Source organism: Paramormyrops kingsleyae, chromosome 14 (assembly GCF_048594095.1).
Source record: "Paramormyrops kingsleyae isolate MSU_618 chromosome 14, PKINGS_0.4, whole genome shotgun sequence".
Classification (NCBI taxonomy): domain Eukaryota; kingdom Metazoa; phylum Chordata; class Actinopteri; order Osteoglossiformes; family Mormyridae; genus Paramormyrops; species Paramormyrops kingsleyae.
Window position 1 is genome coordinate 16073296 of NC_132810.1, and position 12111 is coordinate 16085406.

The window sequence follows — 12111 nt, forward strand, 5'->3', positions numbered from 1 at the left end:
AGGTGCATAAAATACTGGTCAGAACATGAATCGCACCAATGAATTTGTAGAAATTGTGAGGACTGAACGGTCGAACGAAAGCATTTTTAAATATATCAAAGAAAAATCTCACCATCATGTCAAGTTAGTGCTTTTATTAGTGAAAGGAAATGCATTCTTGTGTTAATATGCAAGATACCTTAAAACACAGAGGTAGATAAAACTGCCATCTGTGACAAAACTCCAGACCTGGTGCCACCAGACAGCCATGAGGCAACCGAGCCTTCGAGCTCGAGGGTAATGGGCAGAGAGATGGGCATGCACAGGTGTAATTGGGGTCGAATCCCAGAGCCGAAACCCCAGCTGGCCATGCACAGGTGCTATGGGTGTCGAATCCCAAAGCCAAAACTCCAGCTGGCCATGCACAGGTGCTATGGGCGTCGAATCCCAAAGCCAAAACTCCAGCTGGCCATGCACAGGTGCTATGGGGGTCGAATCCCAAAGCCAAAACTCCAGCTGGCCATGCACAGGTGCTATGGGGGTCGAATCCCAGAGCCGAAACTCCAGCTGGCCATGCACAGGTGCTATGGGGGTCGAATCCCAGAGCCAAAACTCCAGCTGACCATGCACAGGTGCTATGGGCGTCGAATCCCAAAGCCAAAACTCCAGCTGGCCATGCACAGGTGCTATGGGGGTCGAATCCCAAAGCCAAAACTCCAGCTGGCCATGCACAGGTGCTATGGGGGTCGAATCCCAAAGCCAAAACTCCAGCTGAACCTCCATTCAAATTTAAGAACTTTAGCTAACAAAAATGCCTGCCAAGGTTAATTGCCTCCCATTCCCCTTACTTACCCAGTAGAGGGCGCCAGGGGACCGAGTATTCCAGGCAAAATGGGCACACATTGGGGTGAGGACACTCCATCTCTACTCACACAAACACACGCTATGGGCATCAAACTGCATGTCTCAGCACCACAGGGCAAGGGGACCCGCGCAACCCCGGGATGACAAGCCGGCCTCACGCACACAGGGCGGGGGGTGGAATTTGAGATGTGAGGCCACCTCACTAGCCACTGGGCCACAAAAAGCAGGAACAAATAATCAATACCAGAACCATGATTTAACATTCCATGTAGAGATAGGCTAAGGAAAATATTCAAACGTAAAAGTACAAAATTAATAACCACAGCAGAATAATGCAGAGTCAGAAACAGCTGGGATGCACTGGATTTCATGGCATTAAAAATGTTGATGTCCATGTCACGTACAAAAACGAAGCTTTTGAATTATCAAACATACATTTTAAGACTTAGTATACATATTAGAACTTGGGCAATACATTTTATCTAGATTTAAGATACACTCTTAACTAGACATTCCTGGATTATCTTCCAAAAAAGGCATATCACACCACACACAAAAAGAAATCACAAGATTTGACTACATTATTTGTATGCAACCATAAATTTGACTCACAAACATTAAAAATAGATTGTCACATTTCACAAACCCGCTTTGGCGTGACAAAGCCCCAGAGGGGTATTAAAGCACTGCATCATCACTTAATCCCACTGTTTTAAGGGCACCTTAAGATTGAACCCAGGGAAAGTGTCCCGTTGGCCACATAGTGCGGCAGGCAGCGGCAGTCAGCATTGCCCCTTGGTCACTTCCCCTGGGTTCAATTCTGGAAATAGTAGAACAACCTTAGAACTTAAAGATACAAAATGCTAGAGCCCATTATTTGAACCAAAGGGAATTTGCAAATCATTCATCACGTGGCTTCAGTATAGAAAAGCTACTTATGTTATTTGGGTGGTAGGGGGGTCTTTTCAGTCTCTCTCTGTTCTTTTTCAGTAATGTCACCTTCATGCTCCTGCAATCAGGTTTGTTCCGAGAGGCTTAAGCAGCCAAGATTTACCAAAATGATCTGCTATGGCACGACCAACAGACAGCATCCAAACCCAAAATAGTACGAGCACAGTGTTTGTTAGAAAAAGATATTGCTTAGAGAAACATATTTGTGCGTGGTTCATCTTCCTCATTCCTATTGGTCAGCCTTCGGCAGAGACAGCCCTGAATTCCCTGCTGCGTCTTCAGCTAGCAGCAACATGAAACTCATTCTTCAGATAAGCTGCAGTACCTCTACTTAACCACAGGGGCAGCAGTGCGGAGACACCAGGGGTCAGGCTTACAAATCGCCCTGTAAATGGTCGCATGTGTACTGAGCCAACAGCTGTCCATTCTTGAAGGCGTGGACCGGTCCTACTGTAGCACTTAATCTTAAGAGGATCTTCAGTGCAGGGTGGACGACAAGGTCTGGCTTTATACAGTGACACGCTGGGACAACTAGCCTACGATTGGAGGGCCGAGGGAGAGCAATACCAGGTGGCCTGACCTATTGTGTTTCAGCCCAGACACAGAAACAATTTCCCAGAATCCTCTTCACTCGGATGCAGTTTGGGAGAGTTGCAATTATTAGACGACTGCAATAAACATCCCACTAAATCATTAATTCATTTGTCATCCGTGTCCAGTGCTGCTGCTTTGGGGTTGTGGGTGGGGCTTGTCCTGCCCAGGCATTTGTGCTGGTAGTCGCCTCTCTGGCCCCCCGTCTTACTCAACAGTTTGATGTCCGTGATGGTGATGTCATGGCTAACTGCCTTGCACATGTCGTAGAGCGCCAGGGCTGCGACCGAGGCGGCCGTCAGGGCCTCCATCTCTACCCCGGTGCGGCCGGTGGTCTGGCAGGTCGCCGTCACGACAGCCGTGCATTCCGATTCCACCAGCTCCATGGTGACGTTGACCTGGTCCAGCGGCAGCGGGTGGCAGAGCGGGATGAGGGTGCTGGTCTGCTTGGCGGCCATTATGCCGGCGACTTGTGCCACAGCCAGGGCGTCGCCCTTTGCCAGCCGGTTCTCCTTCACCAGGCTGAAGGCCTTGGGCGTCAGGTGTACCACAGCCCCAGCAGCCGCCGTCCTGTGGGTGACGGGCTTTGCACCCACATCCACCATACGGGCCCGGCCCTGGGCGTCGATGTGCGTCAGCTGACTGGCTGGTGGTGTTGACAGGGTGTCGGTCTCGGCGGGGTTGCTGGGGGCGTGCCCATGCCTGCCACTCGGAGTGCTTTCTAGTGGGGGTCCGTCTTTGGCTTTACCCAGCTGGCGGTTGATGAAGGGAGTGCCCAGTGGAAAGCGAGCTGCCCCCAGGACGCTGCCATGCCACCAGACCCTTGCTGGGTTCTGTTCAGCGAGCGCTTCGAGTTTGGCTCTCGATGCCTGTAAACCGGCTGTCAAACTGTCACAATCCCACAATCCTCTGCGGGAGGTTAATGCAGGGAGGGTCACTCCCTTAAACGTCCGAGTGATCCAGGGCTGTGATGACCCGCGGTTCCACCGAGGGCTGCCCCCATCTATGATGGAACCCGGGTCACCAGAGGCTGTGCTATTAAGAAGGCACCATGTGTTTTTGCTGCCAGTGTGACCCCCACAGAGGGAGTGGTACAGTCGCAGGGAGAGAGTTGGCTTGGGGGATACTGCATTTAGGGGATGAAGGAGCGGGTTCAGAAACTGCAGAAAGGGGATGGGGGGTGAGGAGGAAGGAGGCCTTGATGAAGCAGTACCTGAGGCAAAAGGAGCAGGTTTGGATTGAGACATTTTAAGGAACCCTGCTGAGTCACTCTACTGAGTGACCGAAAGGCACATCCAACTGCATGCTGGGTAAGCAGAGTACGTACTGCATCACCCACCAATCAGGACCATGGGCCGGTTCTTCATCTGGGAGATGCTGAACATTCCTGCGGAACACAACACAGAGACAGTACAAGACCAGACACATCAGTGGAGAGTTCTAGAAGACTAATATGGACAGGGAGTGGATTAGAACACCAAAGACCTACAAATATAACAACATCAGGAACATGAGGCTCGCCCCTTCGCCTTCAGAACCACGTAGTTCTTGGTGAGACTGGGTCACAGACATACAGATTCAGGCCCGTGGTCATTTTCCCGGCCGTCCTTTGTGGTGTTAAGCCCCCCCCCCCATGTCTGTCCCTGTCACCGAGCTGCAGCTGGCAGACGTCGAGGCTGACGCACTCTGCCCGGTCCACACCCTCAGGGCCGATTCCCAAGTTTCACGGCCCGTGTACCGCATGCACAAACATACACTGTACTTCTGTGTAGCGAGATGCTTTTCTACCTGCTTCCGCGACTTTGCTGGAAAGGAAATTAGCAATACAAAGAAAAAAAAAATACACACAGACAGATAAGAATAAAAAATACCAAAAATATAAAAGGCGGTTCCCCTTGACATATTAAATTATCCTGCACTTTGCTGGACCAAACACACGGTGCTAACCTAACATGACTCACCTCTGCAGAAAGCTTTCTAATTGGGATTTGGCTGCCATGCCCCAGAAATCATTCATCATGTGCTGTCCCCGTTATCTGTTCCCCACCCCTGGTATGTGTCCCAATTTGCCCTCATGCATACATCAAGGCATCCTCGGAAGGCCAGCGACATCCTTCAGGGTAATCTGTCCTCTTCCATTAGCTCTCGTATAAGAGAAAATGCCACACCTTAAGAGAGTGTTACCCAAGCCAGTCGAAACCGGATTCCCAGCGGTCTGCATTCCTGGCTGGCAGGGCGGAGCCCGCCCCATTCCAGCTCCCCAGACCTCCCCGCCGCACCCGCACCTGCGTGATGCTTCTTCTTCCTGCCCACAGCAGCTCCGATGATCTCCAGCAGCTCCTGATCAGTAGCTCCTGACCGCAGAGAGTCCCTGAGGGATACCTCCGCATTTCCGAAGAGGCACACCTGAGCACACGGCAGAATTCAGTGAATAATCCCACACGTTGGCACAGACGGCACTGGCAGGCCACTGGTCAGCCACGCGTCGGGGGCCCACCTTGAGGTTACCGTCCGCCGTGAGCCGCAGCCGGTTGCAGGAGCCGCAGAAGTGGTCGGACATGGAGGTGATGAAGCCCACCCGGCCCTGGAAACCAGGAACCCTGAAGATCTGTGACACAGGAGAGAGGATCAGTCTGGAGGGTCACCTTTCACACGTTCCACAGGATCTCCGTGGTGAGCTAGCAGACGGGAGCTGACCTTGGCCGTGTCCGCCTGTCCTCCAGGCAGCGGTTCCAGGTCAGGCCACTTCTGCCGGATCCCATCCAGCATCTCCTGACAGCTCACCATCTTCTTGAAGTTCCACTTGTTGCCTGCGGGTGAAACCAACACGGAGAAATACATTCGAATCCCAAAACTGACCATGTGTCAAAAAGAATGATTGTGGAGTGGAGAAATTTTTACATGAAAGACATTTCATTTAGAGAGTCTTGGGGAACCAGACACTAGGATAGTGAGACACTGGAGCCTTGAGTCTTGAACCAGACGATGGACCAACCATGAACCATGACTCACCGTCAAAGGGCATGTACTCGATGAAGCGAACTTCCAGGGGATTCTTTTCAGTCCAGGCCACAAAGTCCACCAGTTCGTCTTCATTGAGACCTCGGATCACCACGCAGTTCACCTGCAGAGGGCAGTGTGGAGTGCACAGACACGGCATTCCTCTAGGCTAAGAACATCACAGGCGTCGTATTTAGAGCATATTCCCAAAAAAAGTCACTAAAAATGCATCACTATTTTGTGTACTTTGCGGTCAGCCATAGCAAGCTGACACACTATCCATTTGCACAGCTGGAGTAGCTCAAGTTTTTTCCGGAAATATGCCACTGGACATTTCACGCCTCCCTAACTGAGCCCGTGACGCTCCGTCTCCGCTGTCGTCACCATGCAGGTTGAAGCCGAGCATCAGATATCCCAGCATCCACGGCACACGTGGTGGCAGCCATCTGTGCCACGGTGCCCTATCTGTCACTATCCAAGAGGAGGTATTCTCCGTGCCATCAAAGTATTAACGTCTTCTTCAGAGTCACCTTTCTGAATTCCCAAGTAAGATAAAGCCACTGAACATAGATATTTTAATCCCATCTGATTCTGTAGTATCTAAATTTTAGGCTTAGATCCAATCAAAACATGTCCCAATACACTAAGACGCCAAAGCTGCTTTGCTCGTCTTGCGCGACTCACCTTGAGGGGGCTGTATCCCATCTCAATGGCCTTGTTGATGCCTTCCTTCACCTTGTGGAATCCTGCGGCATTGGGACAGAAATTAAGCTGTCAGCTCGAATCTGGTCAAACCAGCTCATTTTGCAGCCCACGGAGATTCTCTGCGGGCTCCTATCAGCGGCTCACAGCTTCCCACCTCGACTCCAACTCCGCGTCTCTTGCCAGATTGGCGGCCTATTTCGGAAAAGGCGAGGGGAGCTTGATTAACCTTGTCTGAGCTGCCAGGGTCACGCATTTCCGAGCCAAAGGCTGCGGAGGGACGTTCGCACCAATCATGCTGCCCACCACAGCACCTGACGTCCTGGTCTGGACGTTCTCTTCACACTGAATGGCTCTTTTGAAGTCAGAGCACAGCTACATGGTTTTCAGCGTGTGGCCGGATTGCCACTTTTATGGCAGAACACCTGAGCTGTCATAGCAGACGACTTGGTGAGCAGAGGAACCAGTCCCTCCTCCGGGGAGCTTTCAAGCACCGATGCCTTCCTCCAAACCAGGGAACAAGGCCACCGTCCCCTTACAAGCAAAAGGGTTTTCCTCAAATAACGATGACTATGTAATTATCGGAATCCACACGGCCACGAACACAAGAGCAATCGGAAGCCACAGGAAGCCGCGCGGTCCTAACCGGAACCATGCGACCGAGCCGTCCAAATTCCAGAAGAATGAGGTTCCGGCACCCTGATGTGAGAGCGGTTTTCGAGCAGAAATCCCGCAGACGACTACCGAGATGGACGGTTTGAAATTCAAGGCCGAGATTAAGCTCAGTTGCCCACAATCTCTTAGCGGGCTAAGCAGGCATCGTCGGGACAGGTGTTCATCACAGCCATGCTCTGCAGGGACCTTCAGAGAGATAATCCCAGCTCACTCAGTTATTGGTTTCATGAAGAACGTTCCAGAAAAGCAGTCAATTGCAAGTGTCCTTTCAAACTGAACGGCGGAGCTGTTTAGATAAAAATAAACCAGACAGGAAGCCGGCCTCAAACTGCACTTCTTGGCACCGCAGCCGGAGGCGCTGTGACTCCGTGGGGCATTAGCCCTGTGCACTGCTGTCATATTCCTGAATACCATGCCAGCATTTCACCAGCTACAGATGGTGCTTAAAATAAGACTTACTAATATGTGAAAACTCTGATAGCAAGGAATAAATAATGGCAAATTCATTTAACACTTATTTAGTGGAAGCTTTTGTCCAAAGCGACAAACAATATTGTTTTTCAGAAAGCAGGGTCTCACAGTCCCTGGAGCAACTGGGGTTAAGGGCCTCGCTTTAGAGCAGGGGTCTCCAACTCCGGTCCTGGAGAGCTACCATCCAGCTGGTTTTCTATCATACCTGGCTTCTGATGAGCCACACCTGTTCTCAGGTAAATACCAGGAGCAGGTGTGGCTCATCAGAAGCCAAGTGGGACAGAAAACCTACTGGATGGTAGCTCTCCAGGACCGGATTTGGAGACCCCTGCTTTAGAGCCTAACGGTGAAATCACTCTGCTGACCATGGGATTTGAACCAGCGACCTTCTCATCACAGGTACAGCACCCTGGCCGGCTGAACCACACATCCTCTGAAGAACGCTGTGAAACATCCCCTTGAGACCCAGAACAGCGCCCCCTAGTGCAGAAATCACCTTTACGTCTCACGATGAACTCAAACTTGGCCGGCACCAGCGAGTCCAGGCTGACGTTGAGCAGATCCAGGCCCACCTGCTTCAAGCCCGGCAGCAGCTTCGCCAGGTTCAGGCCGTTGGTCGTGACACCGATGCTCTTCAGACCCTCCAGCTTCCGGAGCTCAGCTGAACGCAGACGGAGGAGGGTGAGGAAGGAGCTTTCAAATGTCAGACTGAGAAAAGCACCAGCAAACTCAAAGATGCCAGAAAGCCCCCCCAGGGTTCAGCTGAAGTCGTACGCATCCATGCTGCAAGAGCAACACCCCAGGGCACGACTGTCAGAAGGTAAAAAAACATCCAGATCCCCTTCCGGGACAGGATCGGAGAATCCAGGAACCGTGATCCTGACTAGGCTCCCAAAACGCGGGCGTGCACCTTGAAACATAGGAGTCCCATCCAAATGCAAAATCACAGCCCAAAAATCTATGGGAATTAGAAGATAAGGGCCATTATTGATCTGGGGGGGGTGCAGAAGCTCTGCTCAGGCTTAAGGATGAGATAAGGGGGGGATGGAGAGCATGAGAGAGGACAGAGAAAGAGGAGAGGAAGGGCAAGGCAAAGAACAGAGCAGCGCTGACGAGTACAGGAGCCCCGGATACACCAGGGTGCGGCGACTTTGGAAGTGGAAATAAATGGGGAATAACAGCGAGACCAAAGCAGGACCCCCGAAAGCTCACCAATGACGTCCAGGATATCAGGCCGGATGAGGGGCTCCCCCCCCGTCAGCCGGATCTTCTCCACCCCCTCATAGACAAAGAGGCGGGCCAGCTTGAGCACCTCCTGTGTGGTTAGCAGCTGGGCCCGGGGAGTTAACGTCACCCCCTCCTCAGGCATGCAGTACTGACCTGCAGGAGAGCGCCCCCCCGCAGGATTAGAGCCCATCACCCACTTTAATGTCACTTGCATACTTTCATGCTCCAGTTCAATTATTTATTGCTGATATTTTTCCAAATAACTTTTCTGTAAAAACCAATGGAAGTCGGCTGACAGACTTACACCTCAGGTTACACCTCTCCGTCAGCGAGATGCGCAGGTAGCTGTGTCTGCGACCGAAACCATCCGTCAGGAAGGAGGAGAAGGGCAGAGTCTCCGCAGGCAGCATCCGGCGGGGGGGCGGAGTCTGCAGGCACAACAGAGGGGGTGTTTCTCTCACTCTCTCTCACAGACCGACAGGGAGACCCAGGCACAGAGATATACCCAGAGAGTCCCAGGCACAGAGATATACCCAGAGAGTCCCAGGCACAGAGATATACCCAGAGAGACCCAGGCACAGAGATATACCCAGAGAGACCCAGGCACAGAGATATACCCAGAGAGTCCCAGGCACAGAGATATACCCAGAGAGTCCCAGGCACAGAGATATACCCAGAGAGTCCCAGGCACAGAGATATACCCAGAGAGACCCAGGCACAGAGATATACCCAGAGAGACCCAGGCACAGAGATATACCCAGAGAGACACAGGCACAGAGATATACCCAGAGAGACACAGGCACAGGGATATACCCAGAGAGACACAGGCACAGAGATATACCCAGAGAGACACAGGCACAGAGATATACTCAGAGAAACAGAAGCACAGAGATATACTCAGAGAGACCCAGGCACAGAGACATACCCAGAGAGACCCAGGCACAGAGATATACCCATAGAGACCCAGGCACAGAGATATACCCAGAGAGACACAGGCACAGAGATATACCCAGAGAGACACAGGCACAGAGATATACCCAGAGAGACACAGGCACAGAGATATACCCAGAGAGACACAGACACAGAGATATACTCAGAGACAGACACTTTGATATACTCAGAGACAGACAGACACAGAGATATACTCAGAGACAGGCAGACAGACAGACACAGGTTTCTTATTTCTAGGGTCTCACTCAATGTTACAATGGACACCCCACCCCCCATATTTCAAAAAATTAATACCTAGAGAGATATTTATAATACAAACTCAGAAGATTGTAGCTTACAAGCTGGTTAACAGAATATGCATTGCACTCTGTCTCTCTGTCACACACTCCTACTCCAATAACCGATCAACTACATCATATACCTAAAACAATAATTTAACGTACATTAAGAGCCCTGATCCTGCATTCTGTCACTTCCAAATGATCAGCCCATTTAGGAATGACTGAGTCAGCATAAGACACAAGGAGATCAGGAGTCAGGAAGCAAAGTTTCTGCCTACTAGTGAGCTGATCCCCTATGATTCATTTACCCTTAAAGGCAGTCTCCATAAATCTCAATAAATCAGGGCCCAGAGCCTGACACTCACAGCTCCGGAAGATTAACAGAAATTCACCTCATAAGCAGGGCCCAAATGCTGAAGTCCAGGAAAAATAAAACAGGTCATTGTGCCTGAAGGTACACTGTATCACAGCTATTTTTAATACGTAGACCTGCAAATTACGCATTAGGTGACACCGAGAGGGTTTACCCCTGTTTAACACGCAGTGAAACACCTAAACCGAATCACGTATCACTCCCATGAGACAGAGATTACTCTTTAAGCCTGTTTAATACCACTACTTAAGTTTTGCGCCCGATCAGACGTGCACCAGGCGTGCCAGTATACACACATACCCCGCTTAACGTGCAGGTGGGAGCTCGAAGTCCCGGGACGGCCGTGCAAACGCGCCGATTCGGAACATGAGTGTTTTAGCGCATCGCTGTATGACATGCATTATGCATATTTCGGCAGAATATGACTACTGGTTAAAACCTGCTTTGTAATTACGACACACTTTAAAAGTCCATGTCTTATTTACTGGTTAACTGAAGCGCGTGGTGCAATATACCACTTTAACCGGAGTTCAGGCAAAGGGAGGGGACCATGCCTAAAGTACGCACGGCGACTTACGGTCGTTTTGTGCGGTGAGTTAGCGAGAGGCACCTGCGTTTACCTGATCGGGGGCAGCTACGGATGCTGCGGCCGCGCTCGGCTCCGGGGCTGGCGGGGTAGCGCTCGAGTACCGTCGCCGCCGCAACAGCCCCGCCGAAAGGGCCCCGGCCTCGGCGCGACCGCCCAAAAGCATCCGGTGGCACCACACGCCGTACGAAACCATGCCGTCCAAAGCACCTCGACCAACCCGCAGACTCGCCGGACACGTAAAAAAATAAAGTGACTTTGGACTTGGTGTCTGCGCCTAAGAAGTTAGAACCACGCCGGCCAATCGGAGAGCCTGTTTGGAGCTAGGTGACGTGCGTGTCTGCCAATTGCGTGGGGCCAATAATCTAGTGGCATCTGGGTAATGTGGTTCCTCCGTGTTTAAAACCCCCACTCAGAGGTCGACGTTGCAATCAGCGCTAAGGTTTTGAGTTGCGGGATGACAGCGTTCATGATACATGTTCAACCCATGATGTATTTTTGGGGAAGAAAAAAACAACAAAACGTCGGAGCTCTACAAAGTTAGAAACACGTTCTGCTCATTTCGGTGCATGCCCCTGCTCTCCGTTTTACACGCGAGCCACTTAGTGCTAAAAATAATTCCTGCCAGTTTGGATTAACTCCGGAGAAGCCTGTACACTGTGAATAACGAGACAGAAAACGGTTGTAACTTTTAATGACAGCTATGCTTTTTGATCTGGCCTTGGGATCGAAATCCAGCCTTACCGTAAGACGTGGGTGTTCTGTTTATACTTGTTGCAGATCATTTTTATCTATCCATTGCCTCCGACTCACCTTATCAGATATAACAGATCATTGGTGCCACAGAACACACGAGTCAACAATGATGTAGATGGCGTTTATCAATAGTGCTATCGCTCGGAGCCGGGTGGGATATAACGCGATTGTTACCATAATGAGGTCACTGCTTACTGGCGAACCTAGCCCTCTTCAGCAATCATTGTACTGCCGTAAAATTCATTTCGATATATTTTATATAGCACCTTTCACAAGTCACCCAAAAGTGCTTTACATGGGTGTGTTGCAAGGCCTTCCTACTGTACATCATTTACGCAGAATAACAAGACAAAAGAAATGAAAGAGACAGATAACAGGAAAGGAACCAAAACCTCTAGGGGCACACTAACATTACTGACACAGAAAGCGTGGGCTTGCTTGTAAAAGCAAGGTGTACACTGTGGTCAAGGGCAAAGGCGAAGTCCATCAGTGAGTTGGTTCCCCACACTGGCCTGTGTAGGGTGGCAGACTGACATCTGCACCCAGTTTGAAACAGTCCCCAGTTTGGCTACATACACAAAGTGGGACACATTGGGTTTACACACCCAGCGGAGACAGCCAGGGGGGGCGGTCTGCCTTTCATTTCAGATGAAGGTTCCTCTCCAGGTTCAGTGAAGGTTCTAGTTACCAAAAAACGCAGCATC

The 12111-nt window shown here is 50.9% G+C and overlaps 1 protein-coding gene across 3 annotated transcripts; it reads right to left on the minus strand.

Moving 5' to 3' along the window:
- Positions 1-119: 119 nt before the first annotated feature.
- On the minus strand, positions 120-10965 carry mocs1 (molybdenum cofactor synthesis 1). 3 transcript variants are annotated; one of them, XM_023792645.2, is made up of 11 exons: positions 10686-10965; positions 8765-8888; positions 8446-8613; positions 7730-7894; positions 6070-6131; positions 5398-5509; positions 5083-5195; positions 4883-4993; positions 4671-4791; positions 3725-3772; positions 120-3598 (listed from the first exon to the last, which is right to left on the minus strand). In XM_023792645.2, the coding sequence occupies exons 1-11, from the start codon at positions 10845-10847 to the stop codon at positions 2493-2495; spliced, it is 2292 nt and encodes a 763-aa protein (XP_023648413.1). In that variant the 5' UTR covers positions 10848-10965; the 3' UTR covers positions 120-2492. The 3 variants fall into 3 exon arrangements, with proteins under 3 accessions (XP_023648413.1, XP_072555519.1, XP_023648422.1); XM_072699418.1 differs by lacking the exon at positions 10686-10965 and adding an exon at positions 10085-10204; XM_023792654.2 differs by having other exon boundaries at positions 3460-3598; positions 3713-3772; positions 10686-10963.
- Between the last annotated feature and the right edge of the window lie 1146 nt (positions 10966-12111).

Bases quoted from the DNA above. Each gene is read 5' to 3' on its own strand.
- mocs1 (XM_023792645.2), bottom strand. From the start codon at position 10,847: ATGGTTTCGTACGGCGTGTGGTGCCACCGGATGCTTTTGGGCGGTCGC. The intron at 7,895-8,445 runs GTGAGCTTTCGG...GTCTGCGTTCAG, and splicing joins TGATATCCTGGACGTCATTG to CTGAGCTCCGGAAGCTGGAG. The intron at 3,773-4,670 runs GTGCGGGTGCGG...TGTGTTCCGCAG, and splicing joins GAAGAAGAAGCATCACGCAG to GAATGTTCAGCATCTCCCAG.